Here is a 19,423-nt window from a genome sequence, read left to right as displayed (position 1 = left end):
TATGCGTGTCGCTGGAGGTAAGAGATGGCATCTTCTTACTTTTGCGTCAGACATGGCGTCTTTCCTTCGTGGCGGCAGAGGAGGCGGCTTTAGCAGCTCCTCCCCGAGCTGGTGGAGGCTGCCGCAGGACACGGACTGGTACTCTGAGGAAAGAAAAGAAGACACTGTTCGATTAAAACAACAGTTCAGATAAAAGATCAAGAACAAGCCCTGGTCATAGTGAGAATGATTCGCTGCAGCCACACAGAAAACTATCAGGCTAAAATAAAAGCGTGCACTCACTTGAAGGCGGCAGAAGAACTGGAGCAAATATGGAGTTGCTTCCTGTAGAATCCAAAATAGAGAAGATGAAGATCTTGTGTCGCAGGAAAGGTGCATCAGTTTAAGTTTTATTCACAGTTTATTTTTAATTAACCATTTTCTCTTCTTCCCTACAAACCTCTCCCTTTAAATTATGTGTTAAAAGTACTCCTCCTGATCTCTGTTTTTTGGGTTATTTTTTTTTACTGTTTTTCACTTCTTTCTCCGTGTTTTCAGCTGTATTGTTAAAAAAAAAAGCAATTTTCTTGATTTGAGTCATTAAATATCTAAACTATTTAAACAACTTTACAAAGAGACAAACTCCAGCGTGACTGCGTTTGTTTTGACACTTTATGTAGGTTAATGATTGCATTGAAAATAGGAATATAACATTTTGAATAGGGTTTATTGCACATTTTCTCTTTAACTTATAGTAAAAATATTTTAGGAGTAATTCATGTCTAATATTTTTTACATCCACATTTAACAACTCAAGTATCCACTGCAGTCCTCCAAAGTACCACTAGGGGCATTAGAATGCCCTATTTTCTATGTAAATAAACTCATTTAGATAATCACTAACTTGAACAACACATTACTTCTTCTGTTCAGGAAGCGGAACAATACAAAATGTGACGAGCGTGAACCGAACTCACCGCCGTAGGAGCTGCTGGGGTCGTGCTCCATGAATACTGAGCTGATGTCGGAGGAGGCGGACTGCGGAGGGGTTGGCGTGTTCGGGGAGGTGGGCACCGAGGCCGAAGCTGGGATCTCCGGCTCGGTCTCGGCGATGCTCCGGAAGGTGATCTTATGTGGAGGCTCCCTCTCCAGGGGGACGGGGTGGCCCTTCAGGGTGCCAGAGGTAGACGTTCGTACAGGCCGGATCCCCGGGGATTTCAGAGTGTACATGGTCTTCCTGGGCTGCAAGAGGAGACACAGACCATTTTACTGCCCTGTTCCTGGTTCCAAAATTGATTTACAAGGAGCAAGATTAAATTAACTCTTAACTCCTTAAGACCTAAGAAACACTCCCAATGAAACATCTTCTCAGTGAGAGGTGTGGATAACTGATGGGACATTGTGTCTTGAAACAGATGTTGCTGTTGAATTATTAAGGCTCACGGTTTCCATGTCTCTTAACAAAACTCCAGCTCTGTGCAGCACAAACATCAGGAGATTTAAACAAATCCAATATTTCATACTGCGGCTCCACCAGCCGTTCTCCACTGCACAGACTCTGGCTCCAAATGCCCAAGATGGCAGCGCCCGCTCCGGGGGTCCTTTGGCTGCCCTTTTGCATTTCTTTTTCTTTCATGTTCTCATGAAAAACTTAAAGCCATAACTAAGGTGTATGATCTGAGTTTGTAATCACAGTCATTGTATATTTATTTGTCCTTTGAAAGAGGGTTTCTGATGTGTTTATATGCAACTTATAATGCATTATCGTTGTGCAGTACATGTGTATATAGGGATGCCTGGCTGTCAAGTACTGTGCTGATTTGTCCTGTTTTTATGTCTTAAAGTGATAATCTCAAACTTCTCAGTTCCGTTCTCTTTGGCGGCACCTTATGGTGATAACAAGCAATTGCAGGTGCATACGTCCCAGATAACCAGACGTCCACGGTCGGCCCCCGGTTATAACTCTTGATTTTCCTGGCTGACGGTCGCTTTCCTTTTCAGACTGTTTGCTTCATCTGAGCGTCGAGTTTGTTTCTCTTTCTTTGGATTTTCACTTCTTGTTGAAGTTGTATCTGTAGTCATCCATCTTTTCTTTGTTTGTTCAGCCATAGTAGATTACTGTTTACTCGCAACACTTGCAGAGAGCGGAAAAGCAGCCGCTTAGCTCCGCCTACCCTCTCTGGCAGACCAACCACTGCTGGCTGATGGAAAACGCGTCACTAACTGGGCGCCGCTCGTGATTTTTTTCATGAATGTCGCCGCAGACACTCAGTCCATTATAATACTATATACTGCAAATGCAAAGGCTTTCATCAGTGGGCCACAGGCTCAGTCACCATGTGTTACCTCATTATGGATAGTGACATAACAGACAACAACATATTTAAATGAAAATCTTCCAGATTAGGTCTTTAAATTAATTTATTTTAATATTCTCCGGCTTCCTCCCACAGTCCAAAGACATGCTTGTAAGGTTAATTGGTGACTCTAAATTGCCCATAGGTGTGGGTGTGGGTGCGAAAGGTTGTCTGTCTCTATGTGTCGGCCCTGTGATTGACTGGCGACCAGTCCAGGGTGTAACCCCGTCCTTCGCCCAATGATAGCTGGGATAGGCTCCAGCCCCCCGCGACCCTGAACAGGATATGCATAGATAATGGATGGATGGGCACAGAACTGAAGCTAAAACTGCACCGCGAAGAAAAACTCCTTTACTGCTGCAGAACAAACACTCACAAATCGAGGAGCCTGCTTGCAGTTCCGTGGCTCAATATCGAGAGACATTTCAAACAGGTAGTCTGCAAACTCCTTCTCACTCCTGTTGCCCATCGGGTTCAGGTTCTCGAAAAACCTCTGTGCAGGAAGGAAAAAAACAGAGTTCAGGATCTTTGAGACTTGTTGAAAGGACAGAGGCGATAGTGTTAGGCTGCAGGCTCACCCTGATCTCGTGCTCCACCTTCAGACAGTACGGCTGGTTCTGATACTGCTGGATCTCGCCTGTGATCTCAGCCACTTTCCTCCTTTTGCTGAAGTTGATGAGCTCCTTTCCGTGGCGTTTCAGGAAGTCTGGGTTGCCCTCCTCTGTCTTCAGGATGTTGGTTAAATAGATACCTGAAGGAAAGAATAGTTTTACGGTGGTTCAGAGAAGACGACTGTTTTCTTTAGAGTAGATCCAAAGTGACACAGTGGAAGACTTACCAAAGAAAGGCACACAGGGTGGGTTTATTGACTTCAGTTTGGCCAAGTATTTCTTAAAATGGTCCTGGCTCAGGTCCACAGCCTCTTCTAGGATTTTCTTTTTCCTCTCTGGTATTGCCTGTGGAGGAGGAGGGCGTAGAAGTCCCATGAATTATGTTGGATGGTTCAGGTTTTTAGGAACATTAATGTGCAGTAACATAAAGTAGAAACAGGTAAAACTCAGCAACTGGATACGAACAATTCTGCTCTTTTTGTTTGGCTTAAATGAATTTAAGTTATACATTTAATTCCACCACAAAGACATTCATGGGAATGTTCAAATACAAATTATGAGATTATCAGAAAAATATAGAGTTTTTTCTGTGACCTTTAAATGTTGTGATATGTCCCTAAATACAAGAAAATGTCCAGATTTTAACTCCGGAAAAATAAACAGGCAAAGGTTAAATGTTGATATTTTAACCTGCTTTAGCTAAGACTGCAAGACTGCTACTCTGCAATTATTTCAAATGTTTATCTAATATTTTTAGCTTATAATTTCAACTCTTCATCCATTATTTTTAGCTGAGCATTCCACCTGTTCATTTGTAAGCATGCTAATGTTAAGAGACTTATTCATACTCATCGATTTGTCACAATCAATGCAGCAGAACCAGACACGTGTTCTCATTTATTTAACATATTTTTCCTGGTCAAAACACGGGAACTACATTATCCACACAGCAACTAAACCAGCAACAGTTTGGCCTTTAATTCAGGTATGTTATGCTAGTAGTGGCTAATGTAGCCTCACACCTGCAGAGTTTTTTCTTTGTCAATCTTCAGAGTGTGATGTCCTATTTTGGTTTTTACTCACCTCAAAGGTGTGGTCGAGCCTGTAGACCGGGACAGAGTTGATGGCGCTGACCACCTCCAGCACACCGTTGAAGTTGTTGAGCTCCTGGAAAACCTGCAGAATCTCGATGACCCGTGAAAGCACCGCCACCCGCTCCTCCAGGTTCATCGTCTCGACAATACACCTGAGAACGACCCCCAAACACAGTTACAGATATTTCTTTTTTATACCCAAGACTCTGACACGATTCTGGATGTTTCTGAATCGACAGACTCACTTCTCGAACCACAGTGTGAGGTTGGTGGTGTGGCGGATCATGCGGAGCAGGTTGGGCGAGTTCTTCTCTTTGTCCTCTTTGGTCCAGACGCTGCCGACCAGCTCGGACGGCCGCACAGCTCTGATGAGGAAGTGGGTTTTTAGTTTTCATACTTTCACTTTAGCAAATGTCATGTTGCTCACATTTATCTGTATAGTAGCCTTATTACAACACATATGGGGAGAACAGTGCAGGTCCAGCCAGTGGTAGTAGGTAAATCATGTGACTGGAAATTCGGAAAAGTTTGCTAATTTTATGTTTGTTATGTTAATTTAACGAAGTGCTGAGCTTTTATAACCGTCACTGTAAAAATAAAACACTTACTTCTATCGTTTCTGGACAAGAAAACGGTTTATGAGGCTATTCTACTCCGAGCTCCCTCCTGATGTCTGAGCTCCTTACCCCATCTTTAAGGCTGAGCCCACAAACCCCGCGGAGGAAACTCATTTCGATCTCCTTCTTTCGGTCTCTACCCAAAGTGATAGGTAAATTGAGATCTTCCCCCTTACGGGTCAGCTCCCTCTTCACCACGACAGTCCGGTGCAATAACACAGAACTTTAATCCACAGCGGGTCTCTCATCTCATGACAATCATAACGGGGCGTTACAGCTGGTCACTGAGTCAGCAGCGGTGTAGACTCACTGGTGGAGGGTTTAACAACCCACTCCCACTCCACACTCAGAGGCTTTGGACAGCAATCGGTGTGACTGAACCTCCACTTGAGCGCTCAAACGGAGGGGAAGTGCGTGTGGAGTCTGAATGTTTAATATCAGGAATAAAAATTCCCTCCACATCTGATCTACAACATGGGCACAGTTCATCCCGCCCCATTGGACTAACTTCTTTTAACGTGTAAAACCATAATAATATAAAATCATCAACATTTTACCCACCACTAGTCCGGTCACAAACTTAAAGTCTTCACCTGCTCTCTGTGACAGTGACTCACCTGTACAGCTCCGATTCGAGCAGAGTCAGCTGACGGGCGATCTCTATAGGATGAAGGGTCATGAGGTCAAAGGAGTCCACCTGTCCGGCTCTGCAGATGTGCCACTCGATGGGAGGGGGCGGGCTCTCGAAGGTGATGTTGTGACTGACGCCGTTGGACTGCGTCTGCAGCTTCCTCTTGATGATTTTATTGATGGACTCGACCCACTTTCTCATGGATTTGCCTAAAAACAGGAAACACAACGTATAAAAACATCCAAGCTTTACACTTCAAGACAAATTTCATGTTGCCAGCTCCAAGTGTTATTGTGTTATCAGGGGTGTAAATCACAATTTCCATTTTTTCTAAATCCAACACATTTTTACTCTGCTAATTTATTTCTAAGAGGCCAGAAAATATCACAGCCTGACGGATCTCAGCCATCGGCTATCCTCTGGGGACAACGTTGAATATGTTGGGCATGTCTGATGTAGCCAGTGTTTAGTGACAAACGACTTCCAGCCCAGACGTCCTCCTCCGTGCGCTGCATTGTTTACAGTCCAGTCAGCAGCTCCAGAAGCGACCGTGTGTTCAGATCAAAGTGAAGGTAAATTCTCCCTCCAGATGTGTCTGCTAAATAAACGCTGTCATCTCTCGGTTCGTCCCATCCCCCGGAGGAGCACCCGTTCATCTGTCTGTGCTGAGTCTCAGTCTCACTGTAAACAGGAAGTTACACAGAGGCTGCACTCTGGCTTACTGCAGCGGGATGAAGCCCAAACAGAAACTATAATTAACGGCTCTTCAGTTTGCTGAAAGAACAACATCATGATGCAGATTAGGAACAACATGAAGCTTTGTCAGGTCTGTCCTCAAGAGGAGAAGGAAACTACTTAACATGAGACAGAGGGCGGAGCCATCATTTATGATGCATTCGAGGAAGTCGGGAAATCTAAACGCAGAACATCTTTTGTGACACAATGTTCAGGGACTTTGTCTCAAGTTGAGATAAATAAAAAGCTAAATAGTCGGCAGATGACGCTGATGGGAGCGTGGATGTCATTACGGCACATTTCGTCCCGCCTGCTTTTGCTCTCCACACAGACGCTTTTCCCTGCATACGTCGCAGCCTGCTGATACATGATTGGTCAATAATACTCGGATTACAAACAGAAGCCAGAACACTTCCTGTATTAACAATCTACACCCCTGCGTACAGATTCTACATTTCTGTATAGAATCTGCAAATAGAGATTAGAGCCTGACAGATTTATCAGTCAAGTCAACATATATAGTATAGATGGCTCTTCAATGGAAACAGTGATGCAGACGTGCAATAGGAATGTCAAAATAAAGGCACATCTTAAAGAGTATGTTACAGATCAATGTATATCACTTTGTATCCATGTTAAGAAACCATTGAATGATTGTTGTAATGCCCACCAAACACAAGAGGACCCAGAAAGACTTACTTAATACACTTTTTAAAAGTTTGAACCCTGTCATAAAGACATTGCAGTCACGTCTATGGGATTTTACAGAACGTCAGATTCTTGCCGGGTCACTTTTTGCAAGACTACAGTTCGATTCCTGCAGAGATGACTTCCCGTCGTACTCCAGGTGGGAATTTACAAGACAAAAAACTAACAATTGAGCAGAACCAGAAGCAAACTTTGGCCATAGCTGCCTTTGTGTGTGGGTTAGCATTATGAGCTAGCAGGCTGCTAACGGGGCATTTCCTTCCTCCTAACTTCTTGGAGGCCTTAAGAGGATGTCAACAAGAGTGTAACAAAGCTCATGGTGAAGGAGGCATATCCATGGTTCTGACCTCGCAGTTGAATTTTGCTGGTGATGTACTCTTCTAATCGACTTCTCAGCTCCGGATCGTTCTCAAAGTCGTAGAAATGATGCTCGACCCACTGTCGGAAAACGTTGAGAACCCTGTGAAGCAAAGACACGGGACAGTGATGATAACTTCTGTCCTCCATTTCACACCTTCAAGTACAATAATTTGGGCCATCGTAGACTACATGACAATAAAGATAATGAACAAATAGAATCCTTAATTGCACTGTTTCAGTTGGTGTTAACAGGATTTTCATTATCTTTAAGATTGTGTACATTAAATAGAAGCAGCAGGAATGTATATTAATTGTATATTGAATATTAATTGAACAATTAACTAACCAAAACGGATCACAACTTCTTCTCATTTTTGTCCGAATTTGTCTTGTTTTAATGTAATTGTGTTTCCTAACGGAGACGTTGAAAAGATGTTAACAAACCTCGTGAATTATTTTTATCTCTACCCGTTTCAAGAGGTTGGACATCCCATTATGCGACTGCTGTACCCCACTTGTGTTTGAGCTGTTTCTCTGTGACTGAACTTTAACAGACTTTATTGCAGCAGCTCTTCACTACGGCTGAGCTCACTCTGTTACTGAGAAGCTCTCCCTTCTTTTAAAAAGGTACTTACAAGACTATTCCCGACCCGGTTACTCCTTATAAGGATGCACAGTCTAACACAAAAGGTATTCTGTGGCTTGCTGAGAACATTTATGGCCTTAACAGGAAAGTGAAAAAGAACCAAACAACAACAGAGGACAAAGAGAAACACAATCTTTTGTGCCAAATGCTTTGGAAGGAAATACAAGACAGAGAAGAGTTAGCAACTTTCTACACATCAACTACAGATTAACAGACAGAACTTTTCTTAAGAAATGTACTTTAATATGCACGTTAACTGTCTCATTTAAACAATCTAATAAGGGAAAAGTTTGATCTTATTATTGATTTTATTTGGCTCAAATATTTCCTCATGTTATGCTTAAAAAGGGCTTGGGTCTAACAGCATCCTGTTGTCGCAGGAACCACAGAAAATCTTTTGGGGGATCTTTCTAGATCTTTCCCAGGACGCCTAAAGAACAAAAAGGATTGTATCATGTTTAATTATCACTTAGCAAGAGACGAACTGAACCGAGCAGCAACTACGACGAGCCGGCAGATGCTTTCATTAGTAGGACAGGGTTTTAAAACATCGATTTTTCTCATTCGAATCGATTCTCATATTGATTCATAAATCCAGAGATCGATCTTTAAAAATATGTGTAAAAACGTGTCTGATCACTCACGTGTCTGAGCGTTCTTGAACGCAGCACGACTCATGATGTAACTTCTTTGGGGTCAATTCTTATTGTAAACAATCAAGTGTTTGATAATGCACCAGGTTAGAGGTGCATTGATATCGTAACCAAAACATCCCTAACCAAATTGGTATCGAATCAAATCGGGACCTTATGAATCGGGATCGAAACAGGCACCATCACACTTTAGAGATTGCTGGATCCAAAGTTATCAGAGAAAATAGCTGAGCTTAACGTGGAGAAACATTTGACAGTTTTGTACCTGAGCTGGACTGGCTGCACGTACTCCTTCCTGAACCTCTGGAGCTCGGCCGCCATTGGCTGGTCGCCGTTCCAGAGGGCCTGTCGGTCCTCCTCGGTCGGTTCGGGCTCTGGAATCTCAATCCTGAGAAAAACAATAAGACACATGATATATCAGGATCTAACAATACCAGATCACTGAGAGATATTTACCTGAAACATTGACAAGAGAGTGTTTGGACAGCTTGGATGGGCAAACATTAAAACAATGTCAGGACGGTTCCTCTGGTTGAAGCGTACCTGTCTATCAGCAGGGTGACGAGCTCTTGTGGTTTGCAGAAGGATCGGTACGTGGTAAGAAACGTTCGCACAAAATTAGGATCTACAAACGGATGAAACGGGTTAGATAACCAACACACTTCTCAATGCTTCTTTGCATAATAAATCTTTGAGTAAGAGTAAGAAGTGTTCAATGTCTCGGCACAGCTTACCAGCATACATATGGTAGGTGAGCCTCTCTATGAGCTTGACCACTGTGCCGGCCTTGATGAGGGGGATTCCTGTTTTGCTCTGCAGTTTGTCCTCAAACACAATATTCTCCTCAGAGTCTTGCACGGCAAAGCGGTAAACCTCCGGGGAGGGCAGTCTGAGAGGATGCGCCTGCTCCTCGTGCTGCAGCACCGTGTCCAACATGCGATCCAAAGTGGAGCGGTACTGCAGAGTCACCAGCCCCGCCATCCACGCCGCCTTCTCCTCCGCTGTCCGTGCACAGAAAACTGCACAGTTCTCATCTTTTCCTATCAGTTCGAAGGCGTGCCGCAGCTCTGCAGAGTCCTCACGATCCACGATGCGGATCTTCCTCAGCACAAACTTCTCCTTCAGTCGGTACTCCGCCCCGCTGCCTGACCCAGGGAGCCGTGAACTCTGATTGGCCTTGCAGCTGATCATCAGGCCGTCAAACAGGAAGTTGTGTCTTTCGTGTTTGGCGCCTGCTCGTAGAAGTGGCCCCTCCAGGATGAACTCGCTGCAGCACTGGCCGATGTCTTTCCCCTCCCAGCCGTCGATGCTCTTCTGGATCTCGTTCATGCGTTTGATGGCTAGTTGTTTGCTACGGACCTGCCTGCTGTACAGGCGGTACATGGGCTCACTGTGAGGGAGGAGGGAGGTTAGAGTCAGAAAACTGAAGAGCTCAGTGTGGAACAATGGACTGTATAAAAGATGGCCGACAAGAAAGCTCCCTGAAAGTGAAGCCAAACCCTCTCTATCGGCCCCTGCTGATTGGCTGCAGTATAGCTCATAAAGCCCGCCTCCTCCATGTTAACAGATGGGACATGAGTCAAACTATAAAATCAAATTACACGTCAAATACATTTTTCTCCAACATGGTTTCTGTCATTATAGTTAGTTCTTATCATGCTGATTTATGTCCAAGTGTTCATTTTTCTGACGAGTTTACTTTTAATTAGTTATTTGATGCTATAAAAAGGGGGTGTGGCCTCATGATTGACAGCTCTGTTGACAAATGGGGCTCCTGCAGCGTTCTGTTCCCGAGTAGCAGAGTAGAGGAGGAACGGCGAGAGGAGACGTAACTAACACTAACACTACAGTCATTGAACTTTTCATCAGCGTGAATATCTGCTTCAGACCGACACAAGAAGCTGTTCTGCTGCAGACTGAGCCCACCTGAGGGCTCCAACACGCCAAGGACACAAGGTAAAGGTGTGTTTAGGGTAGAGGAAGGGGCAGAAGGTCGACACTGCGCACGCTCTGGATACAGATGAGCAAGATGGCAGCGCCCGCTCCGGGGGGGATTAGCTTCACTTTTGTACAACCAGAGGAGGTGAGACCATCGTCCACCTTTATATACAGTTAATGGTGAAAACATTAAAGAGCTGAAATAACACAACTGAATAAACATGCATTTTGCGTGCTGACAGGTTTGAAAACCCGAAAAACAAAGCAGCATGTGAAGAGTAATTTCTCATTTCTTAATAATATGTAGATTGAATGACCATAAAGTATGTGATCTCGCCTTTTATATAGAACACTATAGTGGACAACTAAAGTCTTGGCTTTGTGATTTCAATACTTTAAGCGGTCGCCAAAACTGAAACCTGAAATATACATCGTAGTCTTTAATCTGAAAAAGCTCCGTCGGCTAAGCGTCCCCCATCTTTATGAACTTATGGAAGCTGTGAGATTGTGTTATGAGAGAGAGTGGCATCATTACAGTTATTCATTTAAAATGTTTGGTTAAAAGGAAATAGCTAGTTTAATCAGTTTTAGTGCTGTTTGTTGTTTTTAATGTTTTGACTCATACTCACATGAAGCATCAAATTACAGAAGACGATGTGTTTGAAAAATGAACCTTTTCTTTGGATTGACTCAGAAAATTCTCATTTAAGTGACGCTTCTTAGTGAACTGCAGCAAAAGTGAAATTCTACCGGAGGGTTAAATAATATAAATAATATTAGAAGAGGTGTACCCGGGTTTACGGCGAGGCTGGTGCTTGGCATAGATGCGCTCCACGCTACATTGAAGGTTTAACAGCGCTGTGATCGCCTGTTTCAGACATTCTCGGTCATCTTGGTCTTCACTGCGCTCCTGAAGTTGCTGCAAAAACCACAAAACACACATTAGAAATGTTGCTATTAGGGATGCACGATATTGGCTTTTTGCAGATATCTATATATTAGGCACATGTTTTTCTCCACCTAATTGCAGAGAACATCAAGTCTCCCCAGCAGTGCAATTTATGTCATGCCTACTCTTATTGTAGTGGCCCTCTGGCAGATGCAGAAATAACATGATTAAGTGCTTTTTAAAATGTACACATACACTGGGCAATATAAGAAAAGTACTCAAACTTAGGTTATGTACAAAATGCCATATTTATTTGTGTGTAACATTTTCTTTTCTTTTTTTAGGGAAACATGGAGCGTTTAGGCAAAGTGTTGTTTTATTGGTGGAAAATATCGGCAGCAAAATGAGATATCTGTCTCGTTGCTGTGCTTCACAAAAACAAAAGCCTATAGAGGGTTTTCACAGAAGAAAGCTCGTTAGGGAAAGCACAGGGGTTTTACTATCATTAATGGCTGCAAAACATTTAGATGAGCCAGCACCAGAGGTTTGGTTCTGTGAATTAGGTTTTACCGACCTTCTAAATGTTACTAGAAACTCTGGTGCTTTTAACATGACGAGGTAAAAGCTGCTTTAAATACCAAGACGGTTATTCTAAGCAGCAGCAGAAACTGAAAACAGTTTTAACATGCTGAAGAAAGAAAGAGCTTCAGTGCTAACCTCCCTGTTAAAATAATGTAGCCTAACCTGGATGTAAATATTCAGAGACATACTCGCTAACCAGGAATCAATTTGCCACACCATTTATCTTTGTGTCGGGGCGTACCTGTAGAAGCTCAAAGTAGTGCATACAGTGGTATACTGGGACCATCATCAGCTGTGGGAGGACATACTGGACTGCTTCTTTAAAGCCTTCAGCGACTGACTGGAGACACAAAGACAAATAAGACCTGTTAGAGACATATCAGTGTGATGACATTACAACAGATTTTATCCAACCGGCACCTCAGACACTTCATATGAAACATCAAACCAGAATTGTGAGGGGCGTGAGTTTCGTTTATGCCCCCAACACGAGGCCAACAAAAAGACCTATCCGTGTATGTGTCAGTCTATTAATGAGCCTGAATAAGACAGAGCTGAGTGATGGAGGATGGAAGGAGAGGCGGTTGACCGAGTGAGGCTTCAGGGTAACCGGAGAGGAGGCCGTCATAGTATCCATTTAAATCTCCCGTTCCCCTGATAGACGACTCAGAATCAATATGCTACTACTCAGACTCCACAGCAGCGGCTGCTGTCTGTGCGGGGAGGGGACTGTGTGCACGGACAATAAAGACATCAGCTGGCTGACGCTCACTGATGGACAGCCGGGGGGGTGGGGGGACAATGACCTAAGTTTAGATCATGTTATTGATATGTCAGCATCCTGCAGGTTCTACAAATTGTCTGCTTGAATTAGGGCTACACATTTAGATGTTTCAGAATCAGCACTATGGCTCTAGGTTGATTGGGAGCAAAAATCTCGCTATGCATGTTAAGTGTGTGCTTTGTAATTCAGTGTCAAAGTTGGCCAATGGTAGTTGCGATTCCTGGCCGTGCAGCAGTGGCGCTAAAAAGTGTTCGTGTGTATTTCTTAATTGTGCATAAACTCTGTATTTATGTAGGATCTAGAAGTCAAATGAGAATGAATTAATAGGATTGGTTTACCCAGATGTTGAGGAAATGCACAGATTTATTGATCTTTCAAATTAGTCTTGCCTGCTCATCTAGCCTATCAATAACTTCAAATGAAGAGATCACATGGTTTAACATGGATTCCTTTGTTGTTGGCGTGTATTTACAGAGCAGTCACAGGCTTCACTGACGCGTAACAGCGGGGGGAAATAGACTCGATGTGTAAAACAAACGGCGCAGCAGAAAATTACTCGCATATTATGCCCGCCTCCTGCACAGCATACGCGTCTGATGGAAATTGCAGCCTTGGATAACCTTGAAGCGGTTCTGTCCCGGCACGCGCGTGTCAAAAATATGCTTCAGATATGTTGCCTGTGGAGATTACGCTCAAGAGTTTCGCTTGGATTTAAAATGTCATTTGGGAAAAAAAAAAATCTCAATTGCGATTTCGATTTGATTTGCGATATTAAAGGGAATGATAATTTTTACATCTTTATTCTCATTTTCATTGAAAAACACATTTATAGTGTGATTATGGTGTGTTTTTTGTGGGGATCTGTACCAAACAAAGATGTTTGGTGTTTAAGTCTGTGTTTGATGTGCAGGCCAGAACATCTCTGCGTCACGATACTTAAATTAAAATGGTATTTTGACACACATTTTACTTTAACAAATATTAATATTATAAAAATAGTTCAGCCCTATCTTGGGCTGCACGGTGGTGCAGTGGTTAGCGCTGTCGCCTCACTGTGAGAAGGTTCCTGGTTTGAGTCCCGGTTCAGACATAGTGGGCCTTTCTGTGTGGAGTTTGCATGTTCTCCCCGTGCATGCGTGGGTTCCCTCCCACAGTCCAAAGACATGCTCGTTAGGTTCATTGGTGACGCATAGGTGTGAGTGCGAGTGTGAAAGGTTGTCCGTCTCTGTGTGTCAGCCCTGTGATTGACAGGTGATCGCTCCAGGTGTAACCCCGCCTCTCACCCAATGACAGCTGGGATAGGCTCCAGCCGCCTGTGACACTGAACAGAATAAGCGATATGGATAATGGATGGATGGAGTTCATATCTTTCTCAAACGGATTAATAAACACGTTTGAGTTATCCCTGAAAAAATGCTACATAGTCAAATATTTTACTTTTACATTTTAATATGAGTGTCTGCTAAAATAACTCTCTGACTCTACTTAAAATTTTTAAAGGCATCTCAGACTCAAATCCGAGCAGGTAAACTTGAAATGAAGCCGATACTGTGACTGAATCACTGTGTGTGCATCACTGTGCTGGCAGCCTAAATATAAACACACAGTGCAACAAGAATACGGTGCACAACGACTATGAGAACAACATGTTCCCATTTTACAGAGGTACGAGCTGCTTGAACCCATGTCACGCTCTTTTGCAGTCTTAATTCACAGCTTATTTTCAACATGAAATGCGCCTTGGGCCACCCGTTCCCCTCCTCCTCTCCTCCTCCTCCTCCCGAGTAGAAAAATGGCCTGCAGTGTGGCTGACTGTTCTATTTTTAAAAGGCGATGTAATTTACCCACAATACCAGACGCTGCAGAGTGCAGGGGCTGAGTGCTCGACAGACACATCTATCTGACCGAGCGGGGAGGGAGGGAGGGAGAGAGTCAAGAGGGATGGAGTGAGAAAGATGAAGTACATGCAACGAGACAAAAGCTGATCACTAATGATGCCACTGCGAGAGGTTCGATCCCCTATTTCAGCAAACTGCAGTACAATGCGTTTATCTCAGGCGCTGTGTCCATGTAACGGCTCATGTTGTGCAGAAGAAGACGGAGAGACGAGGAGACAAATGGACGTCAGGTCAGAGATGAAACGCAAAGCGAGAGATGCTAAAATAAGATTAGCTTACGATGCAGAAACGGGGCAGGAGCAGGTTGATGGGAGGTGTGTAGTGGAGGGAGGGAGGGAGGGAGGGAGGGAGGGAGGGGGAGTTGAAGAGGGGAGGCTGGGGGAGAGACACCATTACACCATCTGCCCCTGGGACCACCACTGACACACAAATACACACACACACAAAATACAGCAGCAGGCTAAATGGCATCACAACAATGATCCAGTTTTGACCGAGTCAGAATCTGTGGATTCTAAAGCTGAAATATCAGCTACCTCATCAATTAGTCCGTCGATCAACAGAAGATTACTGATTAGATCTCTAAGTAATCCTAAAAGTCATGGGGGAAAAGAAAGTGTGCTTCTAAATTCTCAAATGCAAATATTAACAGTTTTTTTCCTCCGTTTTGTCTGATGCTGCTTTTCCACACGAGCAGGAACTTTTTAATGAACCTCCTCTTTGTACATTGGGTTAGCTGCAGCCCTAACAACCATTTTCATCATCAAATAATGGGGGAGATTATCAATCAACCAACCAACTGTTTTCCCCTAAAAGTAGCTTCTTCAGAACCTTTTCTAACCTGACTAACAGTCCAAAATCCAAAGAACTTCAGGCACCTATCAGTAAGAGAAAGAAAAGCAACAAACCTGCACATCTGAGAAACTGGAACTAGGACATGCTCGCCATTTTTGCTTTTAAAGTAACGAAAAGGATTCGAAACGGTTGTTTGATTATATTCTCTCAATCAACCAATTCGCCAATTTTCAACCTTAGTTTTATCATGCTATCATGGGGAGCTAATGCCATTAAGGTAGGAAAACAAATGCAATTCTGCTCTGTGCTATTGGCTTCTCCAACGGGCCCTGGAAAACCTCCGCCAGATGACACGTTTTACGTAGTCTGGCCGGGGAGTTTGATAAACTACACTTCCTCAATCTAGGACACCAGCCTCCGATGTCATGTCTCATTCAAAATCGTCAGGTTTGAAATGTAGACTGCAGACCTGAAGGTTTTTAGACGATCCACCGGGATATTCTCGTTCTATTTTGGATTCTGTCCCGCTCTGAGTCGTTGCCTGCAGCGAAACGGCAGTATTTCACTTTCAGCATTTCTTGCTAGGCCGTTCCTTTCAGAGGGAGGGGTGCAAAGCATGCTGGTAAAAATGGTAAATGGACTGTCCTTATATAGCGCTTTTCTAGTCTTTGCGACCACTCAAAGCTGCTTTTACACTACATATCACATTCACCCATTCACACACTGATGGCAGAGGCTGCTACGTAAAGTGCCCAACTGTCAATCAGATATCACATTCATACCCGTTGGCTATGCCACCGGGAGCAATTTGGGGTTCAGTGTCTTGCCCAAGGACACTTCGACATGTAGCCTGACGGAGCTGGGGATCGAACCTCCGACCTTCCGATTGAAAGACGACCGACTCTACCACTGAGCCACAGCCGCCCCACCCAGCTGGGTGAAAGGGCGAAACCACGAGCTGTTTGTTCAACTTTCTCCACAGCTATGGCGCCAATTTCAAATATTATTGCTTCTATCGACTACAGAGAACACCAGCTTTGACTGACAGCGGCTGTTTCCAGGGGAGAACTGCTCCTTTAAGACTCTTCAGAGAAAGAGCAAATAAAACAATGCAAGGTTGTTTTAAAGGAATACTTTGTTGCTTTCTACATGGTAATTCATTTTCAACTCCCATGCCCTTTCCCGCACCCTAAAACGAGTAAATGAAATAAACACTGGGTGTGGGTAATCAGAGGACAGTGCCATCTGTGTTCAGCGAAATAGCGTTACACTGTGGAGAGTAAACTACACAAGGACTCAACCTGGGATAAAACAGAGCTTCAGGATGTCAGTCAGCAGCAGTGTTCGGGACTTTACCCCAAAAGTAAGAAGAACGTATTATTGTTCTTTAAACATATAATCTTAAAAAGGGAATTCCATATTTTCAAAGCTAGGCCCTATTTTCATGTATTTTGGAGACTAAACGATCGATAGTTATAAATGAGGATGCTATATAATCCGTTTGAGGAAATGCACCTGATCAACGTCTGTCCAGTAAAAGTTCTTGTTCTCTCACTGACAGGCTCAGATTGTTATTCTAAGTATCTGAGATCAGAGATAGGCCGTCTTATTAATGTGAGAACCCTTTTATTAAAGGGGACATATTTAAGCTCTGCAATCAATTCTCTATTATTCTGATGTGTTTTTGAATCACGTTGGTAAAGTTTGTTTCGTTTTTAAAACTGTATACATATTTTAATTTAATTATTTTTCCACAGCCTCTCCTTCGCCCTGAAACAAACAAGCCGTCAGACCTTCGCCACGATTGGCTGACAGTTTTAGGAGTGACCGTGTAGCCCCTCCCCCATGTGGGATCGCACACGTCAGGAGGTATCAGAATGGTGAGTTGAAATCTTGACGACTCGACTATAAGCTTGTGCAAGAAGGCAGCCTGAGGTGAGTGACGGTGAATGACGATTGGTCGATATCAGCGTAAGCAAAGTTCTACGTAGAAACCTGCAGCTGTTCTGAACGGCCCATTTCAGAGGCGACCTTTTTAAAAATGTCATTCTGGAAAACATGGAATTATGCAGTTTTCACTTTTTCACTGTGAACAATAAACACCCAAACACACTGGTGGCTTTGAGGAGACCGATGTATCGGCTGTCTCTAGTTTCAGAAAAGCATCTTACTCTTTAACAAAAAACAACAAACAATCTTTGTTCATGTAACAATGAAGCATTGATTGGGCACAAAGATAGCGCAATTATTAGAGCCTGTCTTGCTGCTGCAGTCTATTGAAGAATTTCTTAACCTTTTTATATCTATTCGTCATCTTAGACCCCAAAATATGTGAAAATAGGGGCCCAAGTTTTAAAAACACTGGAATTAACTTTTAATATCCAGTCAATACAATGGCCGGTTAGTGTTTAAAACCTCAATCCGGGCTGCAGAATTCCCCTTCATACTGTAAATTCTGTCGTGAGTTTGGAGCTCTGATGTTGCTCCATGTGAACAGTCAGACTCGTTGGTCTTTGGTCTGAGAAAACACCAGCAAATATTTCATCTTCAAAGGCTGCCAAACTGCGCCCTGCCGAGCATATTTCAATGCTATTCTTGTGAGGAATGTCCAAATAAAACAATGCAGCAGCAGTGAATAAACTGTACACAGGACGCTGAATATGTCATGACATGCCCTCAGACGATATCGGGAGGAATTCCACCAGGTTGACTTCAAAGCTACACAGGAACAAATATTCAAACACTGTTTGCTTGGTGTAAACACATAAATGACCTACTTGTACCTTTATATTAAAAACAAACTTTCAGGTTTATGACATTTTTGCTTTATAAGAACGTTCACGTTTGAGAATGACAGGAAGGGCGAGAGTGGGAGATAAAAAATGTCTAAAACGGTCCGTAAGATGGAAACTAAATGTTACAAATTTCAATCTAAAGAGTCACAAAGACTTTTAAACCCCAAAAATAATAGGGATAATGATACCTTATTATCAATGATGCATCTGACAGGAGAAGAGATAATATCTTACATCACAAAGCAGTAATGGTAGAATATATCTAGAATTTCTTGATTTAAAGTTGTAATCTCGAGCATCTCAGTTTTGTTTTTTTTGGCGGCACCTATGGCTATAAATGGTCATTCCGGGAGCACACTTCCCAGATATCCACACAGTGCTGCATGTGTGACGTCCACGGTCGGCTCCGGTTGTAACTCTTGATTTTCCTGGCTGACGGTCGCTTTCCTTTTCAGACTGTTTGCTTCATCTGAGCGTCGAGTTTGTTTCTTCTTCTTTGGATTTTCACTTCTTGTTGAAGTTGTATCTGTAGTCATCCATCTTTTCTTTGTTTGTTCAGCCATAGTAGATTACTGTTTACTCGCAACACTTGCAGAGAGCGGAAAAGCAGCCCAACAGCTGTTAGGTAATGGAAAACGCGTCACTGACTGGGCGCCGCTTGTGATTTTTTCTCGGAAGTCACCACAGACACTCAGTCTGTAATAATACTATATACTGCAAATGCAAAGGCTTTCATCAGAGGGCCACAGGCTCAGTCAGCATTGTGTTACCTCATTTGGAGACAGATAGAGACTTTACAGACATTTATGTAAATGAAAATCTTTGATTACTTTAAAAATGATGTTACTTTGATGATTTGTTTGAATGTCAGTGCCTGTGTAATAACAATGGCTGAACGAGGCTATGACATATCCCAAAATGTGGAAAATCATCAGCAGAATACTTATTACTTATAATTTTTTCTGCAGAAAATACAGAAAATTTCACCAGATACATGCGTGTGTTATTAATGTACAGAAAGATCGGCCGCCCTGGTGCTAATGCATGGAGTCAAATAAAGGCCACAAAGATTCTGAGTGCACAAAATAATGTATCACAAATAATTTCATAGTTTTGTGTGCATGTGTAAAAAATGTGCATGCAAGTATCTAAATTTGTGAATGTGTAAAAAAAGTTTTGCAGGTGTAGAAATATTTTTTTGGTCACAGAGAAGATTTGCAAACACTGAAGAAACTATTTGTACTTTCAGATTTCACAAAGTCCGAGTTACAGACACACACATTTCCTATGTGCATGTGTGAACCTGAAGTTACAAGCATGAATGTTGACAGCTTCTTTATGCCTCAGCTAA

The 19,423-nt window shown here is 43.0% G+C and overlaps 1 protein-coding gene across 1 annotated transcript in view; it reads right to left on the bottom strand.

Moving 5' to 3' along the window:
* The window catches only part of sos2 (son of sevenless homolog 2 (Drosophila)), a 47,495-nt gene that overhangs the window by 3,295 nt on the left and 24,777 nt on the right, over positions 1–19,423 (bottom strand). The window contains exons 8-22 of the mRNA XM_069661527.1: positions 12,042–12,140; positions 11,121–11,248; positions 9,126–9,781; positions 8,935–9,016; positions 8,657–8,779; positions 7,080–7,192; positions 5,276–5,498; positions 4,287–4,406; positions 4,031–4,193; positions 3,175–3,292; positions 2,915–3,087; positions 2,713–2,829; positions 957–1,221; positions 283–324; positions 40–143 (exon numbers count right to left, since the gene is read on the bottom strand). Coding sequence (XP_069517628.1) covers positions 40–143; positions 283–324; positions 957–1,221; positions 2,713–2,829; positions 2,915–3,087; positions 3,175–3,292; positions 4,031–4,193; positions 4,287–4,406; positions 5,276–5,498; positions 7,080–7,192; positions 8,657–8,779; positions 8,935–9,016; positions 9,126–9,781; positions 11,121–11,248; positions 12,042–12,140 — 2,526 coding nt within the window. The remainder of the gene's footprint in view (positions 1–39; positions 144–282; positions 325–956; positions 1,222–2,712; positions 2,830–2,914; positions 3,088–3,174; positions 3,293–4,030; positions 4,194–4,286; positions 4,407–5,275; positions 5,499–7,079; positions 7,193–8,656; positions 8,780–8,934; positions 9,017–9,125; positions 9,782–11,120; positions 11,249–12,041; positions 12,141–19,423) is intronic.

Source organism: Semicossyphus pulcher, unplaced genomic scaffold, assembly GCF_022749685.1.
Source record: "Semicossyphus pulcher isolate SPU_LCO1_2020_fin unplaced genomic scaffold, fSemPul1.0.p SCAF_14, whole genome shotgun sequence".
NCBI classification, from domain to species: domain Eukaryota; kingdom Metazoa; phylum Chordata; class Actinopteri; order Labriformes; family Labridae; genus Semicossyphus; species Semicossyphus pulcher.
The sequence above is the reverse complement of the archived record's forward strand: the minus strand, read 5'-3'. Positions and strand labels throughout refer to the sequence as shown.